Below are 27,642 nucleotides of genomic sequence, written 5' to 3'. Positions count from 1 at the left end.
GACGCCGGCCCACATCGCCTACAACGACTTTATGGATAACGGCACGGGATCTTTGATGAACAAGCTCGCGGTACGTGTAGCGAAACGTCGAACATCGCGCTGAACGACGCGCGGTACGACCCGGACACGCTACGGTATCAGCAGCCGGAACGACAGCCACAACCGCACAGCCACCGCCCAACCACCAAGGTAGTTCGCAGCGTCTGGGCAGTGCCAGAGAGCTCCGGTGGCTTGCCCTGGCGAGATGACATTTTCGTGCCTTTGGCTCTGTCGCGTTGACTGTTAAGGAAAGGGCTTGGGCCTGGGCGGGCCAGAGGGCACGACGGGCAGCGGGGCGAGACTACGAGAGGACCTCCCGCGGAGATGGAGCGACGAGCGCAGCCCGTGTGCAGGAGCTGTAAGGATTGCCGCTGTGTCGCGGGTCCTTGAGAGATGGCGACGGCTTATGTCAAGCGTTCATCCAGCAGCAGATAGATCGCGTCCGATGGCCACTAGTGACGATGAGTTTGGCTCAATGAGCCTTGGGGTCCTTTGTGTTGCAGTCCGAGCGGAGGTGGACCCAGCCCTAGCACTCACGAGCGCGGTGCGTGAGCCTGGAGTCTTAACGGTGGCCATGAGGGGAGGCAGTCGCTGATGGTTAGAGAGAAATATGATGACCAGGAATGGTGGTAATAGGTGGGACAGCATGTCTGGGAGGGGGCGGTAGTGTCTTGAGAGGGGGCGGTAGTGTCTTGAGAGGGGGTGGTAGTGTCTTGAGAGGGGGCGGTAGTGTCTTGAGAGAGGGTGGTAGTGTCTTGAAAGGGGGTGGTAGTGTCTTGAGAGGGGGTGGTAGTGTCTTGAGAGGGGGCGGTAGTGTCTTGAGAGGGGGTGGTAGTGTCTTGAGAGGGGGCGGTAGTGTCTTGAGAGGGGGGCGTAGTGTCTTGAGAGGGGGTGGTAGTGTCTTGAGAGGGGGGTGGTAGTGTCTTGAGAGGGGGTGGTAGTGTCTTGAGAGGGGGGTGGTAGTGTCTTGAGAGGGGGTGGTAGTGTCTTGAGAGGGGGTGTAGTGTCTTGAGAGGGGGCGGTAGTGTCTTGAGAGGGGGTGGTAGTGTCTTGAGAGGGGTGGTAGTGTCTTGAGAGGGGGTGGTAGTGTCTTGAGAGGGGGCGGTAGTGTCTTGAGAGGGGGTAGTGTCTTGAGAGGGGGCGGTAGTGTCTTGAGAGGGGGTGGTAGTGTCTTGAGAGGGGGTGGTAGTGTCTTGAGAGGGGGGTGGTAGTGTCCTTGAGAGGGGGTGTAGTGTCTTGAGAGGGGGTGGTAGTGTCTTGAGAGGGGTGGTAGTGTCTTGAGAGGGGTGGTAGTGTCTTGAGAGGGGGTGGTAGTGTCTTGAGAGGGGGTGGTAGTGTCCTTGAGAGGGGGCGGTAGTGTCTGGGAGGGGGGTGGTAAGTGTCTGGGAGGGGGAGGTAGTGTCTTGAGAGGGGGTGGTAGTGTCTTGAAGGGGGTGGTAGTGTCTTGAGAGGGGGCGGTAGTGTCTGGGAGTGGGCGGCAGTGTCTTGAGAGGGGGTGGTAGTGTCTTGAGAGGGGGTGGTAGTGTCTTGAGAGGGGGTGGTAGTGTCAATGGGGGGGTTCTGTGGGTGTGGGGTCACTGGTGGTGGTTGGCTGCCCGGCTGGCTGGCTGGCAGGCGGGAGGTGCTCTCACAGGGAGATCTTGGCGAGCTTGTCCGCGAGCAGGGCGCGCGTGCGCATGCGCGGCAGCGTGGCGTGGAGGTAGCCCACCTTGCGCTCGCTGCGCGCCGACGCGGCGCCCTTCCTGCGCAGGATGAAGTTGTAGTTGGCGGTCGTGTTCATCGCGTAGAACACGTTGGCGTTGTCCGGGATCACGAACTCTGCGCACCGCACGTACGCACGTGTGCATAGAACAAAGATATATATCCCCCCGTGTAGCCTTAACAGGCTGTTGGGGCAAGTGCTGTTAGCGAGCATCTATTAAGGCCGGTATGGCACACGAGGGGGTGGGTGGCTGGGACCACGCTCGGCCACCTTTGTCTCCCTAGTGGCGATGTTTACTACACACTGCACCAGGTACTCATTTGAGACGGAGTCGTCATAGGGGAGGTCTAGACTGTTACAGATAATCTTCACCGGTGTTGGCTGCGAGTGAGCGGAAATCGAATTCGGGTCGCCGGGTTTGTAGCACAGCACCACTTACACGCGCGTGTGTATGTGTGTGAGTGTGTGCGAGTGTGTGCGTGTGTGAGTGTGTGCATGCATCAGCCAGTCATCTCAGTCAGTCGGCCCGTGGCACCTGGGTCTGCCCTGTGATCTCCTGCCAGCGGGCGTTCGACACTTCACATGGCCTCAACGTGCACATAGCCTGGCACAAGCGTCGTGGTGACGCCACCGCCACTTAGTGGCGAATGGCGGTTGTTGTTGTGCATGTGTGCGTGTGCGAGTGTGTGTGTGCACGTGTATGAGTGTGTGCGTGTGTGCGTGAGTGTGTGCGAGTGTGTGTGTGTGCACGTGTATGAGTGTGTGCGTGTGTGCGAGTGTGTGAGTGTGTGTGTGTGCGAGTGTGCGTGAATGTGTGAGTGTGTGAGTGCGTGTGTACGTGAACCGCCTACCCTTGTCCTCTCCCACGACCTGCACCAGCTGGAAGGCTTCCGTGCGCTCCTCCTCCAGGTTGTGTTTGATCATCGCCTTCCGCACCACGGCCGGCGTCTTATCGGCACTCGTCAACTGCACGTCACGTACGGACAAAAAAGACAAAGATCCCACGTATAGCCTTAACAGACTGTAGGGGCAAGTGCTGTTAGCGAGCACCTATGAAGGCCGGAACGGTACACGAGGGGGTGGGTGGCCAGCACCACGCCCGATCGCCTTTGTCTCCCTAGTGGCGATGTTTACACACTGCACCAGGTACTCATTTAAGGCTGATTCGACCTAGGGGAGGCCCAGGACCGGTTCAGATAATCGTCACTGGTGTTAGCCGTGAGAGGGAATCGAACCCGGGTCGCCAGATTCATAGCGCAGCGCGCTAACCGCTACACTACCGCATGCACACACACACTCACGGCTCAGCTCTCTGTCGGCGGCACCACCACCGCACGATGAGCGTTATCACAAACATACCCACACCCTCCTTCCCTGTGGATGATGAGTGATATATGAGCCAGCCTGGGGCATCCTCTAAGCTGACTCGGTGCGCCGGTTTGAAACATTCAGGCTGGCATGCCTACGATCCGTCCTGGGTGTAACCAGAATGGATTTTGTGAGGAGCTCACAGACCCTTGATTGATCTGGACACAGTCCCACCGGTGCGCTTCGGCAGGCGAGGCTGCTTTGGCCGGATAGAGGGGGCTAAACGGACGTGGCACGGGCTAGAGAACTGATGCGTTACAGGAGGATGTGGAGCTAGTGGACTTGTCGAAGACTGATACTGGCGGTGTCAAGATCGGCCTCTGTGGAGGAGGATGCTTGTGAAGGATGGTGCATATTCCAGTCATCCCAGTCAGTCAACCCATGGCACCTGGTCTGTCCCGTAACCTCTTACCAGCAGCGAGCCTTCCACACTTCACGTGACGGCCTCAAGATGCACCTAGCCTGGCACAAGCGGCTGTCTGCTGCTGCCGCTGTGAGTGCGCCGGGGCGTGTGTGCGTGTGTGTGTGGGGCGGCGTGTCACCAGGATACTCTTGTAGAGGTTGCCATTGCCCCGGTCGAGGCTCACGCGGATCACGCACGCGCCGTCCTGCTGCTGGTTGTACAGCGGCAGCGAGAGGCTGCTGTAGCCCACCGCGCCCGACGACGACCGCCTGTGGCTCCTGGCGGTCAGCGCCGCCGCCGCCGACAGCGACGCCGCCTTTGGCGCCGTCTCCCCGCGGCCGCGGCGATGCGGCGGCGGCGGGGGCGGCGGCGGCCGCGACGGCGGCGGCGGCAGCGCCGCCGTCGGAGGGGGCAGTGCCGGGCGGCCGGGCGTCCCCGGCCGGCGGGAGGCGGGCGCGGGCGAGGGTTCGGTGGAGACGGTTGAGGAGCCCGAGGAGACCCCGGACGTCGTGTCTAGAGACTGGAGCGAGGCACAGGACGTGCAGCTCGTGAGCTGCACGCACGCAACGCAGGGCGCGGCACCGTGTCACATGGCGGGGTCGCCCCGCGGGGGTCGCACGTGCGGGGTCACGACGCGGGGTCGCACGGCAGGGTCGCGCAGTCACGCGGCGAGTGAAGGGGCGTCTGCCTGCGTGAGCGCGTGTGAGCACGGCGTAGGCGGGCGAGGCTGCGTTGGCTGGGTCACGTAGCCCGCGCCGGGCGCGGCAGTGGCCCTCACCTGCCCGGCGGCGTGCTTGGCGTGCGCGTCGGGCGAGCCCGCCGCCAGGCCCAGGTAGATCTCCTCCATGTCGGAGCCCGACGAGCCAGAGGAGAGCACGCTCACCGAGTCGGCGCTCTCGCCGCCCACGCTGCCCGAGTGAGCCAGCCGCCGGTGCTCGGCCGCCCCGCCGACGCAGGGCCCGCCACCGACGGGGCCCGCGGCGACGGCGGCGCCGGTGCGGGACGCCACCACCCCTCCAGCCAGCCCCTCCGCTCCAAACACGCTGCGGGGAGAGGCCCCGCCGGGGGAAGACATTGACAAAGGCCTCCCCTTCTTCTTGGTTCTTTCGGTGAAGTCACGTAGAATGGCAATAATAAAATAATAAACATAAAACATAATAAAATAATTCTCAAGACGTTTCGGACACAACGCAAGCAGCCGTCCTCAGGTGGAGAACAGGTCTGTCGAGAAGACAGAGTTGTCTTCTCGACAGAGAGGTTGTCATTCAGACTCTGTCTTCTCGACAGACCTGTTCTTCACCTGAGGACGGCTGCTTGCGTTGGCCGAAACGTCGTGAGAATTGTATTTTATTATGTTTTATTTTTATTATTTTATTATTTCCATTCTACGTGACTTTACCGAAAGAACCAAGAAGATGAACCCCTGCAGTCACGAAAGCTTTAAATCGAAATTCAAAGGCCCCCCCGTGTAGCCTGGACAGAGCGTTAGCGAGCATCGCCTATGAGCACCGGCGTGGCACACGAGGGAGGTGGGTGGCCAGCACCACGCCCGGGCCGCCTCTGCCTCCCGAGTGGTGTTTGCACACCGCACCAGGTACTCATTTGAGGCCGAGTTGACTTGGGGGATGCCCAGGACGGTTCGGATAATCCTCACCGGTGGTGGTGGCTGTGAGGAGCGGGAATTGTGCTCGGGAGTTTCTAGCGGGGTCGTAGTGCGGCGCACTGACCACTGCTCTTCCGCTCCCCACGCGGAGCGTCGCACACAACGACGCGTTGTAGTTGTGTCACGGTGCGCTGTGACGAAGTGAGAGAGTGGCTCGGCTGCACTGCTGCTGTGTTGTTGTTGGCAGTGGTGGTTGTGCTGCTGCTGTATTGTTGCTGTTGGCGGTGGTGATGCTGCGGTGTTGTTGCTGTTGGTGGTGGTGCTACTGCTGTGTTGTTGCTGTTGGCGGTGTGCTACTGCGGTGTTGTTGCTGTTGGCGGTGTGCTGCTGCTGTGTTGTTGCTGTTGGTGGTGGTGCTACTGCTGTGTTGTTGCTGTTGGCGGTGTGCTGCTGCTGTGTTGTTGCTGTTGGTGGTGGTGCTACTGCGGTGTTGTTGCTGTTGGCGGTGTGCTACTGCTGTGTTGTTGCTGTTGGCGGTGTGCTACTGCGGTGTTGTTGCTGTTGGCGGTGTGCTGCTGCTGTGTTGTTGCTGTTGGCGGTGGTGCTACTGCGGTGTTGTTGCTGTTGGCGGTGGTGATGCTGTGTTGTTGCTGTTGGCGGTGGTGGTGATGCTGTGTTGTTGCTGTTGGTGCTGCTACTGCTGTGTTGTTGCTGTTGGCGGTGGTGCTACTGCTGTGTTGTTGCTGTTGGCGGTGTGCTGCTGCTGTGTTGTTGCTGTTGGCGGTGTGCTGCTGCTGTGTTGTTGCTGTTGGCGGTGTGCTGCTGCGGTGTTGTTGCTGTTGGCGGTGTGCTACTGCGGTGTTGTTGCTGTTGGCGGTGTGCTACTGCTGTGTTGTTGCTGTTGGCGGTGTGCTGCTGCGGTGTTGTTGCTGTTGGCGGTGTGCTACTGCTGTGTTGTTGCTGTTGGCGGTGTGCTGCTGCTGTGTTGTTGCTGTTGGCGGTGTGCTGCTGCTGTATTGTTGCTGTTGGCGGTGGTGATGCTGCGGTGTTGTTGCTGTTGGTGGTGGTGCTACTGCTGTGTTGTTGCTGTTGGCGGTGTGCTGCTGCTGTGTTGTTGCTGTTGGCGGTGTGCTGCTGCTACTGCTGTGTTGTTGTTGTTGGCGGTGTTGTTGCTGCTGCTGTGTTGTTGCTGTTGGTGGTGCTGCTGCTACTGCTGTGTTGTTGTTGTTGGCGGTGTTGTTGCTGTTGGCGGTGTTGTTGCTGTTGGCGGTGGTGCTGCTGCTGTGTTGTTGCTGTTGGCGGTGTTGTTGCTGTTGGTGGTGCTGCTGCTACTGCTGTGTTGTTGTTGGTGGTGGTGGTGCTGCTGCTGCTGCTGCTGTGCCGCTTGCCCGCTGATTCTCTTGCCCACGCGCCGGCGCGTGGTCTTGGGGGACGAGGTGGATTCTCCCGGCGGCTCCAGTTCGCACGACAGCGCGTAACTGGGAACACGCGCACGGGACACGGGACACACGTGGGAGACAGTACACACGTGGGGCACGGTACACAACCTGGGACACGGTACATGACGTGGGACACGGTACACGCGACATGAGACACGGTACACCACGTGGGACAGGGTACACACGTGGGACACGGTACACCACGTGGGACACGGTACACCACGTGGGACACGGTACACCACGTGGGACACGATACACAACCTGGGACACAGTACACGCGTTGAACACGGTGTACGCGACATGGGCCACGGTACACCACGTGGGACAGGGTCCGCTCACCCCTCTCCGCTCGTCCGTTGCTCACCTCTGCTCCTCGGACAGCGAGTGCAGACGGTGGAACCAGGCGAGGAAGCGCTGCTCTGCCTTGATGCTGTAGTTGTTGCAGGCCGACTGCAGCAGCTTGATCTGAGCCATGATCTCAAACTCCTGCCACAGCGCAAGCGCGGCGCACGCAGCACGCGCAGCACACACACGGCACACTCGCTTACACACATAGCATTCACTGACAGCACACTCACATACACACATAGCATTGACTCACAGCACACACACACATAGCATTCACTCACAGCACACACAGCACACACACAGCACACTCACATACACACATAGCATTCACTCACAGCACGCGCAGCACACACACAGCACACTCACATACACACATAGCATTCACTCACAACACACTCACACACATAGCGTTCACTCACAACACACACAGCACACACACAGCACACTCACATGCACACATAGCATTTACTCACAGCACACTCACACACATAGCATTCATTGACAGCACACTGACATGCACACATAGCATTTACTCACAGCATACACACACATAGCATTCACTGACAGCACACTCACACACATAGCACACTCACATACACAGCATCCACACACACACAGCACACTCACACACACAGCATTCACACACAGCACACTCACACTCACAGCATGCACACACAGCACACTCACACACATAGCACTCACTCACAGCACACTCACACACATAGCACACTCACACACACAGCACACTCACACACACAGCATGCACACACAGCACACTCACACACATAGCACTCACTCACAGCACACCCACACACATAGCACACTCACACACACAGCACACTCACACACACAGCATGCACACACAGTACACTCACACACATAGCACACACACACAGCACACTCACACACATAGCATGCACACACAGCTCACACACACAGCACACTCACACACATAGCACTCACTCACAGCACACACACAGCACAATGACAGCACACACAGCACACACACACAGCACACTGACAACATACACACGTGATGACGATCTCAGTTGTTCCTCTTTAGAGGGGAACTCACCCTGCGTCTCTTCTCAAAGTTGATGAGACCTCCCTGCATGCACACACACACAGCACACACACAGCACACACACAGCACACACACACAGGCAGAGATTCCCCGTGTCACCCATACGGGCGGTTGGGGCGAGTGCAGTTAGCAAGCACCTATTAAGGCCGGTTTTATTCGGCTGTGGCTAGGCTACGTGTTAAATTCCATAATATAGTATTTTTTGGGGGGGTTAGATCGCGTAAATATAAATGTGTCGTTAAACCCACTACCACCCGACACAGCCAATGAGTAAGGTTTGTCACGTAAACGGTACATGCCAATTCGTCACTAGTACAGCAACACCGGTGTGTTGGAGAGCGAATCCACAACATTTACAATCTGAGTACGTGTTAAAGCTTTGTATGTGGGCTTTGGGCTATGCACTAGAGGTATGGACAAGGTTTGTTGGGCGAGGTGCATGGGGTGAGTGCTAGAACTATGGGCTAGGTGCATGGGGTGAGTGCTAGAACTATGGGCTAGGTGCATGGGGTAAGTGCTAGAACTATGGGCTAGGTGCATGGGGTAAGTGCTAGAACTATGGGCTAGGTGCATGGGGTGAGTGCTAGAACTATGGGCTAGGTGCATGGGGTGAGTGCTAGAACTATGGGCTAGGTGCATGGGGTGAGTGCTAGAACTATGGGCTAGGTGCATGGGGTGAGTGCTAGAACTATGGGCTAGGTGCATGGGGTGAGTGCTAGAACTATGGGCTAGGTGCATGGGGTAAGTGCTAGAACTATGGGCTAGGTGCATGGGGTGAGTGCTAGAACTATGGGTTAGGTGCATGGGGTAAGTGCTAGAACTATGGGCTAGGTGCATGGGGTGAGTGCTAGAACTATGGGCTAAGTGCATGGGGTGAGTGCTAGCACTATGGGCTAGGCATATGGCTGATGGTGTTTCGGCGAAGTACACGGGCTAGGTGCATGGGCTGGGAGCGTGGGCACCTCGAGGCGATCGGGCAGGGCGGTGTCCAGCATGGTGAGGTCGGTGAGGAACGTGCCCAGGTACGGCACCGTGCCCTGCATGACGCCCTGCACAGAGCGGACACGGGAGCGGCACGCGGTGAGCGCGGGGGGGGGTGGTGCGGTGCCCCCCCTCCCATCCCCCCCCAACCCTCCCCTATCCGCCCAACCCTACCCTATCCCCCCCCCCATCCACCTAAACCCCCCCCCCCATTCCCCCAACCCCCCCCCCCATCCACCCAAAACCCCCCAACCCCCCCATCCCCCCCAACCCCCCCCCCATTCCCCGCGATCCCCCCAACCCCCCTCCCCTCCAACCCTCCTCCATCCCCCCCAACCCCCCCCCCCCCCATTCCCCCAACCCTTCTCCATACCCCCCGATCCCCCCAACCCCCCCTTCCTCCACAATCCCCCCTAACCCCCCCCCATTCCTCCCAACCCCCCCTTCCCCCACCCCCCCCCCTCCCCCCCACCCTCCCCAGCGCGACTGACCGTGTCCTTCTGGATCTGCAGGCGCTTCAGCGCGCGCTTCTGGCTCTCCTTCAGGCTGCTCTCCAGCGTCGCGAACTTCGACGTCGCCTCCTGCCACGCGGAGTCACGCGCGCGTCGTCGTGCGTGCGTGTGTGCACCTGTGTGTGTGTACGTGTGTGTGTGTACGTGTGTGTGTACGTGTGTGCGTGTGTGTACCTGTGTGTGTGTACCTGCGTGTGTGTACGTGTGTGTACCTGCGTGTGTGTACCTGCGTGTGTGTACCTGCGTGTGTGTACCTGCGTGTGTGTGTGTACCTGCGTGTGCGTGTGTGTACCTGCGTGTGTGTACCTGCGTGTGCGTGTGTGTACCTGCGTGTGTACCTGCGTGTGCGTGTGTGTACCTGCGTGTGTGCACCTGCGTGTGCGTGTGTGTACCTGCGTGTGCGTGTGTGTACCTGCGTGTGTGCACCTGCATATGTGTACGTGTACCTGTGCCCGGTGCGGTGTGTGGTAAACATCGCCACTGGGGAGACAAAGGCGGTCGGGCGTGGTGCTGACCACCCACCCACCCCCTTTGTACGCCCTGCCGGGCTTCATAGGTGCTCGCTAACAGCACTTGCCCCAACAGTCTGTTACAGGCTATATGGGGGATCTTTGTCTGTGTGTGTGCCCTCGCTCACCTTCATGAGCAGCTCGCGGCTCGTGAGATGATTGTTCTCACCGGAGAAGATGTCGGACAGCTCCTGGTAAAGGGAGGTGGTGTCCCTGTTGCGCACCAAGATCAAAGGCGCACACAGCGCACACACAGCACACACACACACACGCACACACACAGCACACACACATACATACAGCACATACACACACACATACAGCACATACACACACCCACACATACACACAGCACATACACACACATACAGCACACACACGGCTCGCACAAGCAGCGCAGCTATCGTGCATACATGTGTGTACGTGTGCGTGTGTGTGTAGGTGCGTGTGTGTGTACGTGCGTGTGTGTGTACGTGCGCGTGTGTGTAGGTCCGTGTTCATTTTTTGTTCATGTTTTTGTTTTTTGTTTGTTGCGGTTGCACCCGATTCAAGAGCCGCAGGGCTATACCTAATAAATAAACTTGAACTTGTGTGTGTACGTGCGTGTGTGTAGGTGCGTGTGTGTGTAGGTGCGTGCGTAGGTGCGTGTGTGTGTACGTGTGCGTATACTAGTGTGTAGGTGCGTGTGTGTGTAGGTGCGTGTGTGTGTACGTGCGTGTGAGTGTATGTGCATCCGTGTGTACGTACGTGTGTATGCGTGTACCTGTGTGTGTGTACTTCTGTGCACACACAGAGTGGTGGGGTAGCGGTTAGCGCTACGCTGCGCTTAGAACCCAGTGACCCGAGTTCGATTCCCGCTCACGGCCAACACCGGTGACGATTATCTGGACCGGTCCTGAGTCTCCCCTAGGTCGACTCGGCCTCAAATGAGTACCCGGTGGGGTGTGTAGTAAAGATCGCCACGAGGGGCCGTCCATAAATGACGTCACGCGATTTTGGACGATTTTTGACCCCCCCCCCCCTTCGTCAAACGGCGTTACAAAAAGTCAGACCCCTCTCTCAAATATGACGTCACAAAGCTCTGCCCCCCCCAAAATAAAACATGCTTCAAATCGCCTTAAACTATTGTCATTGTCGTGCGTATTTAATATGGCGCTGCACTCTGATGTTGTAGGAGAAAACATTTATTTAAAAAAGTATATTTAATTAAGTAGAACGTGTTTTCTATATTTATTTAAAGTTGCGCATTTTGATGTGACGTCACATTTCTCAAATCCCCCCTCCCTCGTTACACATCGTCACAAATGTCTGACACCCCCCCCCCCCCCATAGGTGCGTGACGTCATTTATGGACAGCCCCCAAAGGCGTCCGTCCGGGCGTGGTTGCTGGCCACCCACCCCCTCGTGTGCCGTGCCCGCCTTCATAGGTGCTCGCTAACAGCACTTGCCCCAACAGTCTGTTACAGTTCATAATCAACGTTTTTGGGTTTAGATCGCGTTATTTATAAATGTGTCGTAACCCTCCACCACCCGACACGGCCAATCAGTAAAAAAGTGTCACGTTGACAAAAGACAAATAGTTCACTGCTTTAGCTCACCGAGCGAAACGTCGTACTCAAATTGTAAATTTTGTGGTTTCACGCTTCAACACACCGGTGGGCTAAAGCAGTGTGAACTATTTGTCTTTTGTCAACGTGACACTTTTTTACTGATTGGCCGTGTCGGGTGGTGGAGGGTTACGACACATTTATAAATAACTCGATCTAAACCCAAAAACGTTGATTATGAATAATATTGGTCGCGAAAGCCTGCTACGTGTTAGTCCAGCGGTCGGGAACCTATGGCTCGCGAGCCATATATGGCTCTTCTGGTGACGGCATATGGCTCCCAGACAATTTTGAGTTGAAAAAAAATAAGTTTGGAACTGATTTTAAAATACTTGTGATATTGCTTAATAATACTGTGTCATTTTAAAGTAAACAGAAATTAGTTTTCAAGATAAATTTCACGGGTCACGGGGCCTCAACGCCTGCACGAAGCTCAACCTCACCACGTACGAACCAGACTACAAGGCCATCAGCAAAACCACGCAGCACCAGAAGTCGCATTAAAAGTAAGACATATTTAATTTATTATACGTTAAAAATACTATATGGCTCTCAATGAAATATATTTAGAAATATTTGGCTTTTATGGCTCTCCCAGTCAAAAAGGTTCCCGACCCCTGTGTTAGTCTGTTACAGGCTACACGGGGGGTCTTTGTCTTTGTGCTTCTGCGCGTGCGTGCGTGCACGTGCGTGCGCGTGCGTGCGTGCGTGCGTGCGCGTGCGTGCGCGTGCGTGCGTGCGTGCGTGCGCGTGCGTGCCTGGGGACGGTGGCCCACGTGCGCTTGAGGCGGTAGATGCCGTTGCTCTGCAGCGCGGAGAGAACCGCTCGGAGCGACGAGAAGTTCTTGTGGATTCGGCACTCCTGCAGACGCACGGAGACACACACACACACACACGTGGTTACACGTGTGTGTGTGTCTTATATGTTACATGTGTGTGTCTCATGGTTACATGTGTGTGTCTCATGGTTACACGTGGATACCCACGTGGGTACCCTGCAACCCCCCCATCTACAGCTCCCTCCCCCCCCAGCTACAGCTCCCACCCCCCCAGCTACAGCTCCCCCCCTCTGCTACCGCTCTTCCCCCCCCCCCTAGCTACAGCTCCCCCTCCCCCCCCCCACAGCTCCCCCCCCCCCCGCTACAGCTCCCCCCCCCCCACAGCTCCCCACCCCCGCACCTGGGCGACGTCGATCCACTTCTGCACGAGGCGCGCGCGCTGCGCGGGTTTGGCGAGCGCGGGGTCGAGCACGGTGACGGTGACGGCGTTGGCGACGGCGTTGAACTGCGCGATGGTGGCGCGCACGGTGCCCGCGAGACGCGCGTTCTCCTTGCGGTCGCGCCGCGACCACACGCAGCCCAGGCAGTGGTGGGGCACCACGCGCTTGAACAGCTCCTGCGCGCACAGCACGGAGACGTGAGGGGTTACGACGCAGCGCAGACGACGACGACGACGCCGAGCGGATAGCCTTGATGGGATATTTGGAGGGTAAGTGCCGTGCGCGTTCGTGCACGCCCGGCCGCCTTTGTCTCTTCCCACCCCCCTCTCCCCGCTGCCGCCGGAACACACGGACGGACACACACGCAGACGGACACAAAGTAGAGGCGGACGCGCAGATACACAACAACGCGCAGATACACGGGCACACGTACACAAACAGACACACGGACACACACAAACTCTTTGGTTCTTTCGGTAAAGTCACGTGGGTATAAAACAAAATTAATTAAATCACGACGTTTCGGGCACAACACAAGCGTCCGTCATCAGGTAGGACAACCACAGCAAGAAACAATTTCCCACTTTAGCAATTGTTTCTTGCTGTGGTCGTCCCACCTAGTGACGGATGCTTGTGTTGCGCCCGAAACGTCGTGATTTATTTTATTTTCTACCTATGTGACTTGACCGAAAGAACCAAAGAGTATGGATCCCTGCAGTCACAACAACTTCAAATCAAGATCAAACACACACAGACACATGGACACACAGACCACACGGATACAAACACAGCCAAACACACACAGACACACGGACCAATACCAATACCCCGCCATTCGCCACTCAGTGACTGTGACGTCACCACGGCGCCTGTGCCAGGCTAGGTGCGCTTTGAGGCCACGTGAAGTGTCGAAAGCTCGCTGACAGGGGGAGGTCTCGGTGGCTGACTGAGATGACCGGTAGATGCACACGGACACACACAGATACACACACAGACACACAGACACACACGCACAGACACACACACAGACACACGGACACACACACAGACACACGGACACACACACAGACACACGGACACACACACAGATACACGGACACACACACAGACACACGGACACACACACAGATACACGGGCGGCCACCCGCACACAGACGCACATAGTAGGGGTGGTCACACAAACACACGGACACACACAAACACACTGCCACACACGGACCAACACAGACACACTGCCACACACACAGACACACGAACACACACACAGACACACTGCCACACACACAGACACACACGGACCGACACACAGTGCCGGGGTGCAAGGGGGGGGGGGGTTGCGTGGAGGTGCGTGGAGGAGGTGGGCCCCGCACCGCGTCCATGAGCGTGAGCTGCGCTGCGATGAGGTCCGAGGGGAAGGAGAGGAAGTCACCGCGGCCCTCGCGCTCCGGGTGCCACGTGTGCGCCAGCCCTGCGCGCACACAGACGTTGGGGCGTGTAACACTACACAGGCAAAGGTGCCCCCCCCCCGTGTAGCCTCTTGCTGTCGGCGCCGGCCGCCTTTGTCTTTCCGACGTCTCCCCCCCGGGCCGGCTTTACGCACCGCGCCAGGTACTCATTTACGGGTGAGTACGCACGGTGAGTACGCGCGCTGTGAGTACACGCTGTGAGTACGCGGTGTGAGTACACATGGTGAGTACGCGTGCTGTGAGTACACACGGTGAGTACACACGGTGAGTACGCGCTGTGAGTACGCGCTGTGAGTACACGCTGTGAGTACGCGCTGTGAGTACACGCTGTGAGTACGCACAGTGAGTACACACAGTGAGTACGCACGATGAGTACGCGTGCTGTGAGTACGCGCTGTGAGTACACACAGTGAGTACGCATGGTGAGTACGCAAGGTGAGTACGCGCTGTGAGTACGCGCTGTGAGTACACGCACTGTGCCCGTCGGCGGCCTCCCCGCGGTGCTGCTTGAAGTGCCGCATGAGGTTTCGCGCCCTCCGCTCCAGGTCGGAGCCGGGGAAAGTCCTCGCCAGGTACTCCAGCAGCCGGCGCAGTCCGCCGAACTCGGGGCCCTGCTCGCGGAAGTCCTCCGAGTACTGGTCCAGCCACGCGCCCAGGATGGACGCGATGGAGCTGGCACGGCACGGCACGGTCACCGCGGGCGGTGGACGGGCGACTCGGTGGTCAGACAAGCTCATCGGCATCATCGGCGTCATCGGCATCACCATTATCAGCATCACCACCATCAGCATCACCAGCATCAGCGTCACCACCATCAGCATCACCATCATCAGCATCACCACCATCAGCATCACCACCATCAGCATCACCACCATCATCACCATCATTAGCATCACCACCATCAGCATCACCATGATCAGCATCGCCATCATCAGCATCACCACCATCAGCATCACCATCATCAGCATCATCACCACCATCATCAGCGTCACCACCATCAGCATCACCATCAGCACAACCATCATCAGCATCACCATCATCAACATCACCACCATCATCAGCATCACCACCATCACTACCATCATCACCATCATCACCACCATCACCACCATCAGCGCCATCACAATCACAGTGGGCCACGGTCAAGGCCTCCGCGGTCCGCCGCCGTCTCTCACGGCCCCGCCACGACGGCAGCGGAGAGCTCCGACGCGCCGCTCCGGACTTGGCCTCGACCCCCGGCCACCGTGCCGCGCCCACGGCCGCTGCCCGCGTTTGACCGTCACGACGACGACGCCTCCGACTCGCGCCCTCTCGTCCGCCCGAGTCCCACCCGAGTCCCCCTGCCGAGCGCTCACCTGCGCAGCACCGCCTTGTCTTCCGCCGTGAAGCCGCGCAGCGAGATCTCTGCCGCCTCGCCCTCCAGGTTGCCGTACCTGCACCGCACCGCACATCAGCACGCACGCAGCACCACGTGGTCAGCGCCCCACAGCACTGCACCACGCGGTCAGCGCCGCACAGGAACTGCACAGCACCACGTGGTCAGCATCACACAGCGCCGCACAGCACCGCACGGTCAGCATCACACAGCGCCGTACAGCGGTGAGCGGTGTGTACTCAAATGAGTACCTGGTGCAGTGTGTGAACATCAGCATTTGGGAGACAAAGGCGACCGGGCGTGGTGTTGCTGGCCACCCACCCCCTCGTGCACCGGCCTTCGTAGGTGCCACTCGCCAACACGGCTTGCGCCGACCAGTCTGTTAAATGCTACACGGTTGGGGGTTTGGGGGTCGGGGGGGGGTTCTTAGTCTCCGTGTGCCAGCCGGTGCCGCACCGCCGGCGCCCCTCACCTGTCGAGCAGCAGGTCGAGCACCTGCGTGGGCGTGGCGAAGGAGCGGTAGGTGGCGAGGAAGACGGTGGCGTATGTGGAGTCGTTCTCGCGGAACGCCACCAGGAGGTTGCGCACGAGCCGCTCGAGCGTGCCGGCCTTCAGCGTGCGCGTGCGCACCGTCTCCACGATGGGCGGCGGGGGCGGCGGGGGCGGCAGCGGCGGGGGCGGTGCCGCGCCGGTGCCGCCGGTGCCGCCGGAGCCCGGGGCGCACGCGCCATTCTCCACCTGCCGTGCCAACGCGGGCGGCGGAGTCGTTGTCTAGCGAGCGTCGTGTGCGTGGTGCGGTGTGTGCGGTGTGTGCGGTGTGTGTGTGGCGTATGGTGTGGTCTGGTGAGTGATAATCGGATGTGTTGAGTGCGGTGAGTGTGATGTGTGTGATGTGTGTGGTGAGTGCGGTGAGTACGGTGAGTGTGATGTGTGTGGTGTGCGTGTGGCGTATGGTGCGTTCTGGTGAGTGATAATCGGATGTGGTGAGTGCGGTGAGTGTGATGTGTGTGGTGTGTGTGGTGAGTACGGTGAGTGCGGTGTGTGTGGTGTGCGTGTGGTGTATGGTGCGGTCTGGTGAGTGATAATCGGATGTGGTGAGTGCGGTGAGTGTGGTGTGTGTGGTGAGTACGGTATGGTGTGCATGGAGCGGTGTGTGTGCTGTAGTGGGTGAGTGTGGTGAGTGCCCTCACCCCGAGCCAGCGAGCTCCCTTGTGCGTGGCGAGTGGCTGCACCTGCACCTTGCGCAGAGTAACGCTGTACAGGGCTCCATCCTCCACCTCCTCACCCCAGTCCTGCACCACGCTGGGCTGCGACACGCAAAGACAAAGATCCCCCGTGTAGCATTAACAGACTGTTGGGGAAAGTGCTGTTAGCGAGTAGCAGCTATGAAGGCCGGTACGGCGCACCAGGGGGTGGGTGGCCAGCACCACACCCGCCCGCCTTTGTCTTCCCAGTGGCGATGATTTTACGCATCGCGCCAGGTACTCATTCAAGGCTGAGTCGACCTAGGTGAGGCCTAGGACCAGTTCAGAAAATCGTCACTGGTGTTGATGGTGGCCGTGAGCGAGAATCGAACGCGGGTCGCCGGGTTCGTAGCTTAGCGCGCTAACCGTTGCGCCACCGCTCCCCCCAAACAAAATTCAGCATGAGTCACTAACAGCCAGAGGTGGACAGTGAACCCCCCACAGGTAAAGCGGGGGGGGGGGGGGGGGCGGGGTGGTCCTGAAATTCCAAGCTCTTGAAATAGGAGCCCCCTACATAAGAAATTATTGAGATTCAACCTATTTCCTCTGTGGGTAACTATCAATACAACTTCGATTTAAAGCTTTCGTGACTGCAGGGATTCATCTTGGTTCTTTCGGTAAAGTCACGTAGAAGGGAAGTAATAAAATAATTAAAAAATAAAAATAAAACATAATAAAATAATTCTCACGACGTTTCGGCCACAACGCAGACAGACATGTTCTTCACCTGAGGACGGCTGCTTGCGTTGTGGCCGAAACGTCGTGAGAATTATTTTATTATGTTTTATTTTTATTATTTTATTACTTCCCTATCAATACAATACCAATCACTGGTTGGGGCCTGGGGGGACATAACTAGAAAACACGTGGGTCAGTTATTTAAGATGTGTCTCGCTGTACATGGCGTATAACATATACCTGTGTGTGTAGTTCAAGGCCGTAGCCATAGAGTCAACATTGGGGGGGACCAAATCTTCTAGGGGGTCTGGGGTCCCCCCCCCAGAAAAAAAAATCTAAATTTGAAAAAGAAGTTTCTGCCATTTCCTGCCGAAAATATAAAAAAATTCACTAACACATAGGATGGACTTTTTTTATTTTATATTAACAATAATGTCTAATAGTGTATGGTATTACATTGCTCTGTTTTATATATTTTTTTACCTTTTCTTGCTTCATTGTATGTAATGGCAACAGATTAGGGATTAATAAAGTACAACCATAACCACAATCATATAAACAGAAATCTATTTTATAGCAATATAATGGGGGGGGGGGACATTTTGAGCATATTTGAATATTTGGGGGGGATGTGTTCCCCCCAAATATATATTATAAGTACGGCCTCGGTGTAATGTGTATAACGCGTGTCACTGTGTGTATGGTACCGGATAGGCAGTGTAGTGGTTAGCGCGCTGCGCTACGAACCCGGTGACCCGAGTTCGAATCCTGCTCACGACCAACATCGGTGGCGATTACCTGAACCGGCCCAGGGCCTCCCCTAGGTCGACTCGGCCTCGAATGAGTAACTGGTGCGGTGTGTAAATATTGCCACGAGGGAGACAAAGGCGGCCGGGCGTGGTGATTGCCACCCACCTCCTCGTGCGCCGTGCCGGCTTTTATTGGTGCCATTCGCCATACCGGACGCTTTTCGCTCACAACACTTGCCCCAAAAATGTGTTTCGGCTATACGGGGGACCTTCATCTTTGGTGCAACACGTATGGTATAACACTTATCTTGGTGTGTGTGTGTGTATAGTATAACGGTGTCTGTACGGTGTACTGTGTGTATGGCGTACTGTGCCATCTCTGCGTGTAACACTATATGGAAGCTATTTCAAGCGGTGAATATGTCCTCTGGCCCCGTGTAAACATTCACGCGCGCACAGCAGTGGCCAACAGCCCCCCGCTAGTGGCACACAAGCCTACCGACCAGCTCCCCACTCACGGGGCACGCCGCACAGCCCCTGCGCCAGCACATGCCACCAACACACACGGGGCCTTTACAGGCGTTTGGGGCAAGTGAAAGCCAGACCCACGTCCGGCCGCCTTTGTCTCCCTCGTGGCGATGTTTACACACCGCACCAGATAAACTCATGTTAGGCTGAGTCGACCTAGGGGAGGCTCAGGACCAGTTCAGATAATCGTCACTGGCCGTGAGCAGGCCCGTAGCACAGCAGCAGGCGCATGCTATACACGTGAGTTTGATTTCCTTCATTCTCATTCCACGTGATGAAGAATCGATTCAGAAATCTCGTAGAGCAGTGTGACCCCTTCGCGTTCGAGAGCGGCCCGCGGAAGCAGGTGTCACAGAGCTACTGCTGAGATCCCTCCTTCAAGTGATTTCTGGTCCACACACGCGAGAGCAATGTTCGTCGCAGGACGGCCAAACGGATATTTTTGCATTTTCAGAACTGCAATAGAGGCCGAATGTGGAGGTTTGTTACTTCAGCTCAGGGAGAGTTCGTGCCGTTGTTCTGTTCCTCCTCCTCCGATGAAGGAGTGCAGGTCACGGTGGATTCTCTATATGGTCCATAGTGTGGGCTGACTGAGGGTGACGTTGGACAAACATAGTTTGCGTGCCGCCCCGACGCGGCAGGCCTGGTGCGGACACACACGAAACAAAGTAGCGGCTCACGTCCGGCCTACGGGCCGCGGGTCCCCCACCCCCCATCCCCTGCCGTAGGTATTTGATTTCGTTATTTCAATAGCAGAGTGCGAAACGCGATCTCTACCGGAGCTCTACCAGACAAGTGGACCAACACGCGCCGTGTCGCGCCGTCGTGTCACCCATCGACGACCTTACACCTGCCGGAAGGTGACAGGGGCGGCGCTGCCACCCGTCCCCGCAGGTTTTGTTCCATGCAACATCGTCCTCTCTTGTTGGACGAGGCCGGCTGCTCTCCTGTGAGATCTGTCAGTCCACTCGAGAAGCGCCACGTGGAAGCAGGGACCACGTGGCGCGCGTGTCTGGGATGAACACGGCCGGGCGGAGCGGGGTTTCGCATCGAGCGGCGGGACAAAGATCGGCACTCCGCTCACCCTGTCCAGGCCGTCCTGGTTTTCCCCAGGACCGTCGTCACTGAGAGATCCCCTAATCTCCGGGTTAGAAGACGCAGCGTATTTGTGCCCCCCCCCCACACATCCCCGCACACCTCCTCAACGCCTGTATATAAAAGCAGTGGTTGGGGGGTGCGTCTCATACCCCTGTGTTTGCGCGTGTGTGCATCTATTTGCCGGCCCTCATAGCTACTCACGAACAGCACTTACCCCAAAAGCCTGTCAAGGCGAAAAGGGGGGATCTTTGTCAGTGCAACTGAAATTCATATTCTGATACCGGGCACAAGGTTTTTTGTGTGTTTTTTCTTACTTTCTGGTGCGTCTTATAATTCGGAGAATACTGCAGTTGCCGTGGCAGGGAAATCTGTCCGTCGTGCCGGGACATTACACGTCCCGGTGTGTGTCCGTCGCATGACAATGGCAATGACAACTGCTGAAGATAAAGGAATTCCCATGTAGCTCTCCACTCCTGTGCTGATCAGAGATAGCTTCCTTCTTGCCATGATACGTCCCACTCAAGAGGTGGCAACCCTATAACAGGGTAGCCCAAAAGTCAGTACGCAGGGAGGTTATATGTATTTTATTAGATCACACAGGGTTATTTCTGGTTTATTTAACAAATGTTCAGACTGACTTCCATTATGAACATTAATGCAGGCACGATTTATACTTTCAAATAAATGTAGGACTTCATTTTTAAAGGTTACAGGTGTAATTTTTGAACAATTATCAATTATGTTTCGTCTCAATGCAGTACATTTCTTTAAATGTTTTAACTGACATCTACATATTGTGGGTGACAGAACTTTTGAGATGGCCCTCCTACAGAGACAAAGCTTCCCCGTGTAACCCAGACAGGTTGTTGGGTCAAGTGCTGTTCAGCGAGGGGGGTTGGTGTGACAAGGACTCCACCCGTCCACCTTTATCTCCCCAACCGCTGATGTTCACACACTGCTCCAGGTTCTCATTCAAGGCTGAGTCGACCTAGGGGAGACCCAGGACAAGGTCAGATATTCGACGCTGGTGCTGGGGAAAGCAGGAATTGAATCCTGGCCACACTTGGTTTGCAACGTTAGTGCGCTCACCACTGCACTCACTCTCACGCTTACATACGGACCCATGGTACGTACATAGGCAGACATAAACTCACTACTCTCACTATCACGATGACACCCATATGGACATTCGAACAGTTGGGGCTGAGGGCTATTAAGGTCGCCTTTATTAAGGTTGCCTTTATAACCCAGGTACATGATTGATTTAAACAAAAATTGATCTCCACTTAGAATGGTGCTGCTTTCATCTGTCTCAAACACACGGCCCCATCACCAGGGTACACAACCCATACAACACAACACACACTCACCAGACTATACAACCCATACAACACAACACACACTCACCAGGCTACACAACCCATACAACACAACACACACTCACCAGGGTACACAACCCATACAACACAACACACACTCACCAGGCTACACAACCCATACAACACAACACACACTCACCAGGCTACACAACCCATACAACACAACACACACTCACCAGACTATACAACCCATACAACACAACACACACTCACCAGGCTACACAACCCATACAACACAACACACACTCACCAGGCTACACAACCCATACAACACAACACACACTCACCAGGCTACACAACCCATACAACACACACACACTCACCAGGGTACACAACCCATACAACACAACACACTCACCAGGCTACACAACCCATACAACACAACACACACTCACCAGGCTACACAACCCATACAACACAACACACACTCACCAGGCTACACAACCCATACAACACAACACACACTCACCAGACTACACAACCCATACAACACAACACACACTCACCAGGCTACACAACCCATACAACACAACACACACTCACCAGGCTACACAACCCATACAACACAACACACACTCACCAGACTACACAACCCATACAACACAACACACACTCACCAGGCTACACAACACATACAACACAACACACACTCACCAGGGTACACAACCCATACAACACAACACACACCAGGGCACACAGCCCATCCAACACACACTCACCAGGGTACACAACCCATACAACACAACACACACCAGGGCACACAACCCATACAACACAACACACACCAGGGCACACAACCCATACAACACACACTCACCAGGGTACACAACCCATACAACACAACACACACCGGACTACACAACCCATACAACACACACCAGGGTACACAACCCATACAACACAACACACACTGACCTCGCTACACAACCCATACAACACAACACACACCAGGGCACACAACCCTTACAACACAACACACACCAGGGTACACAACCCTTACAACACAACACACACCAGGGTACACAACCCATACAACACAACACACACACACCAGACTACACAACCCATACAACACACACTCACCAGGGTACACAACCCATACAACACAACACACACCAGGGCACACAACCCTTACAACACAACACACACTGACCTCGCTACACAACCCAACACACTCCCTGGGCTCTGTGTGTTTACCAGCTCATCATGCAAATCAGTGGAAGAGAACACGCCAAGACAAGTCACACCCACACAGACGCTGCCATCACGCACACACCACCATCATCATCACACTAATCGAATTCAATCATCACACACCATTACTAAGTACCACCATCTTCCCACTATACCATGTTCGTCACACTAATATTCACACACACTCACGCACCACCATCACACACACACACACGCGCACCACCATCACACACACACGCACCACCATCACACACACACTCACGAACCACCATCACACACACACTCACGCACCACCATCACACACACGCACCACCATCACACACACACTCACGCACCACCATCACACACACACACACTCATGCACCACCATCACACACACACACGTACGCACCACCATCACACACACACACTCACTCACCACCATCACACACACACACTCATGCACCACCATCACACACACACTCACGCACCACCATCACACACACACGCACCACCATCACACACACACTCACGCACCACCATCACACACACACACTCACGCACCACCATCACACACACACACGCACGCACCACCATCACACACACGCACTCGCGCACCACCATCACACACATACACACACACGCACGCACCACCATCACACACACGCACTCGCGCACCACCATCACACACATACACACACACGCACGCACCACCATCACACACACACACTCACCACCACCATCACACACACGCACCAGCATCATACACACACACGCACGCACCACCATCACACACACTCACGCACCACCATCACACACGCACGCACCACCATCACACACACACTCACGCACCACCATCACACACACACACGCACGCACCACCATCACACACACACTCACGCACCACCATCACACACACTCACGCACCACCAACACACACACACTCACGCACCACCATCACACACACACACTCACACACCACCATCATACACACACACTCACGCCCCACCATCACACACACACACACGCACCACCATCACACACACACTCACGCACCACCATCACACACACACACGCACGCACCACCATCACACACACACACTCACGCACCACCATCACACACACACACTCATGCACCACCATCACACACACACGCACCACCATCACACACACACACGCGCACGCACCACCATCACACACACACACACTCACGCACCACCATCACACACACACACACTCACGCACCACCATCACACACACACACGCGCACGCACCACCATCACACACACACACACTCACGCACCACCATCACACACACACACGCGCACGCACCACGCACACACACACGAGAATTTACACACTAGCATCACGCAGACTTCCGTCATCATCACGAGGCTATTAACGCACACCACAAAGACAAAGCTCGCGAGCTCTTACAGCCTGTTGGGGCAGGTGCTGTTAGCGAGCACCTATGAAGGACGACAGGGCACACGAGGGAGTGGGTAACCAGCCCCACGCCCGGCCCCCTTTGTCTCTCCAATGCTGATGTTTACACACCGCAGCAGGTACTCATTTAAGGCTGAGTCGACCTCGGGGAGGCTCAGGACCGGTTCGAACTCGGGTGGCCGGGCTTGGAGGGGAATACGCGAACCACTGCGTGATTGCTGCCCCGTAGAAAAACACCGCCCCTGCACCCACACCTTCACCAACACACACACACACACCCTCACGCAGCTCCCCTTACACACACACACCTACCACCCATCACACACACACCTACCACTCATCACACACACACCTCCCACACACACATCTCCCATCTATCACACACACATCTCCCACCGGTCTCACACACACACACACCTACACCTCCCACCGGTCTCACACACACACACCTCCCACCGGTCTCACACACACACACACACACCTCCCATCCATCACACACACACCTCCCATCCATCACACACACACCTCCCACCGGTCTCACACACACACACACACCTCCCATCCATCACACACACACACACCTCCCATCCATCACACACACACACGCCATCCATCACACACACACACCATCCATCACACACACACACCTCCCACCTGTCACACACACACCTCCCATCCACCACACACACACCTCCCACCTATCACACACACACCTCCCATCCATCACACACACACACCTATCACACACACACCTACCACCCATCACACACACGCCTCCCACCTATCACACACACACCTCCCATCCATCACACACACACCTCCCATCGTATAGCCTTAACGGACTGTAGGGGCAAGTGCTGCTAGCGAGCACCTATAAAGGCCGGCACTGCAAACGAGGCGATGGGTGGCCAACACCACGCCCGGCCACATTTGTCTCATTTTAGGCCGAGTCGACCTAGAGGAGGCCCAGGACCGGTTTAGATAATCGTCACTGATGTTGGCGGTGAGCGGGAATTGAACCCGGGTCGCCAAGTTCGTAGCGCAGCGCACTAACCGCTACACTACCGCTCCCCACACACACACAACACACCTCCCACCCATCACACACACCACCCATCACACACACACACCTCCCATCACACACACACACACACACCTCCCACCCATCACACACACCACCCATCACACACACACACCTCCCATCACACACACACACACCACCCATCACACACACACCTCCCATCACACATACACAAACCCCACCCATCACACACACACACCCCCCACCCATCACACACACACCTCCCATCACACACACACACACCCCACCCATCACACACACACACCTCCCACCCATCACACACACACACCTCCCACCCACCACACACACACCTCCCATCACACACACACACAGCTCGCACCCATCACACACACACCTCCCACCCATCACACACACCACCCATCACACACACCACCCATCACACACACACACCTCCCATCACACACACACACACACCACCCACCCATCACACACACACCACCCATCACACACCTCCCATCACACACACCACCCATCACACACACACACACCTCCCATCCATCACACACCCACACACCACCCATCACACACACACACCTCCCATCTATCACACACCTCCCTCCCATCACACACACACAATTCACCCACCACACACACACCCCCCATCACACGCCACCCAACACACACACACACCACCCATCACACACACCACCCACCCCCCCCCTCCCATCACACACACCACCCATCACACTCACACACACCACCCCTCACACACACCACCCATCACACACACCACCCATCACACACACCACCCATCACACACACACCACCCATCATACACCTCCCATCACACACACACACCACCCACCCATCACACACACACCTCCCATCACACACACACACCTCCCATCACACACACCTCCCATCACACACCTCCCATCACACACACACACCTCCCACCCATCACACACACCACCCATCACACACACCACCCATCACACACACACCTCCCATCACACACATACCTCCCATCTATCACACACACACCTCCCACCCATCACACACACACACACCCCTCCCACCCATCACACACACACAAACCACCCATCACACACACCACCCATCACACACACCACCCATCACACACACCACCCATCACACACACACAACCCCATCTCCCAGATACAATCCGTACTGACGGCCACACAAAACACGAGCCTTGTCGAGATGACCGGGCGGGGGGGGGGGGTGAGGGCACGAGCATCCCAAACGCCGCGGCTCTGCCCGCTAACCCCGGGGTATCCCCCGTATCCACCCGCATCCCCCCCCGGCACGGCATGTACCTGGTAGTCGGAGATCATGTCGGCCTCGTCTCCCCCTCGCTGCTCGCTGCTTGTCAGAGAGGAGGGGGGTGAGCGCGACATCCATGGAGCAGCAGAACGAGACGACGGCTGCTGCTACTGGGAGCGAGCAGCAGCAGCATCATCATCTCGCGTCTCCTTGTCCCCCTGTCTCCCCCACCTGTCTCCCTGTGTCTCACCGGCTGTCCTGTCCCAGCCTGTAACCCGCTGTCTCTCCTCCCGCTGTCTCTCGCTCTCTCCTCCTCCTCCTCGCCCCGTCTCTCGCTCTCTCCCCCGGTCTCCCCTCCCGTCTCTGTCTCCTCCCTTACCCACCCCCCGCTGATTCCTTCTCACTGCCTCCCTCCCTCCTTCGCTTTTTCTTTCTGCTCTCCCCCTCGCTGTCACCTCTTCTTCTCTCTCCCTGCTCCGAGCTTCAGTCCCGCAGATCCATGTCGCGGCGACCCGCGCTGAAATCTCACAACATTCACATCACCCCCTCACTCTCTGCCTCCTTCTCTATATATTCCCTCTCTCTCTCTCCATGTCCACTCTCTCTCCCCCCCCATCTCCCCTTTCTCTACACCCGCTCTCTCTCTCTCTCCCCTATCTCCTTTCACTCCCCTCTCTCCATCCCCCCCCCCCGTCTCCCTGTTTCTCCTCCCCAATCTTTCCTCTCTTAATTCCTCCTCTTTCTCCACCTCTCCATCTGCCAACTCTCTCAACTTCCTCGATCTCCTCTCTCTCTTCGTCGAATTGTTGTCATCTCTCTCACCTTGTCATCTCTCTCACCTCTCTCACTATCTCCGCTATCTCCATCTTCCCATCTCTCGGCTCTATCCATTTCCCACCTCCCCTCTCACCCATCTCTCTCCGTTTCGCCCCATCTCCACCCTCTCCTTTTTACAATCAGAACTATGGTTCTGCTTTTCGAACTTCAATGTGACACCCATTGTGTCAATGTGACACCCATTGTCTTAATGTGACACTCCATTGTCTCAATGTGACACCCATTGTCTCAATGTGACACCCATTGTCTCAATGTGACACTCACTGTGTCAATGTGACACCCATTGTCTCAATGTGACACCCATTGTCTCAATGTGACACCCATTGTCTCAATGTGACACCCATTGTCTCAATGTGACACCCATTGTCTCAATGTGACACCCATTGTGTCAATGTGACACCCATTGTCTCAATGTGACACCCATTGTGTCAATGTGACACCCATTGTCTCAATGTGACACCCATTGTCTCAATGTGACACCCATTGTCTCAATGTGACACCCATTGTGTCAATGTGACACCCATTG

The 27,642-nt window shown here is 56.4% G+C and overlaps 1 protein-coding gene across 2 annotated transcripts; it reads right to left on the bottom strand.

The window, feature by feature from the left end:
- Positions 1-1,447: 1,447 nt before the first annotated feature.
- On the bottom strand, positions 1,448-26,898 carry LOC133354623 (ral guanine nucleotide dissociation stimulator-like 1). 2 transcript variants are annotated; one of them, XM_061571623.1, is made up of 18 exons: positions 26,333-26,898; positions 16,846-16,962; positions 16,128-16,393; positions 15,636-15,713; positions 14,756-14,952; positions 14,185-14,282; positions 12,775-12,990; positions 12,354-12,457; positions 10,117-10,201; positions 9,459-9,548; positions 8,949-9,035; positions 7,978-8,010; positions 6,919-7,040; positions 6,504-6,593; positions 4,291-4,555; positions 3,652-4,065; positions 2,593-2,707; positions 1,448-1,857 (listed from the first exon to the last, which is right to left on the bottom strand). In XM_061571623.1, the coding sequence occupies exons 1-18, from the start codon at positions 26,411-26,413 to the stop codon at positions 1,667-1,669; spliced, it is 2,649 nt and encodes an 882-aa protein (XP_061427607.1). In that variant the 5' UTR covers positions 26,414-26,898; the 3' UTR covers positions 1,448-1,666. The 2 variants fall into 2 exon arrangements, with proteins under 2 accessions (XP_061427607.1, XP_061427608.1); XM_061571624.1 differs by having other exon boundaries at positions 3,652-4,032.
- Between the last annotated feature and the right edge of the window lie 744 nt (positions 26,899-27,642).

The sequence above is a fragment of the Lethenteron reissneri genome, chromosome 48, assembly GCF_015708825.2.
Source record: "Lethenteron reissneri isolate LAM-NWPU_2019-01 chromosome 48, ASM1570882v1, whole genome shotgun sequence".
Lineage (NCBI taxonomy): Eukaryota > Metazoa > Chordata > Hyperoartia > Petromyzontiformes > Petromyzontidae > Lethenteron > Lethenteron reissneri.
Note: the sequence above shows the minus strand (reverse complement) of the source record. Positions and strands in the feature narration are given on the sequence as shown.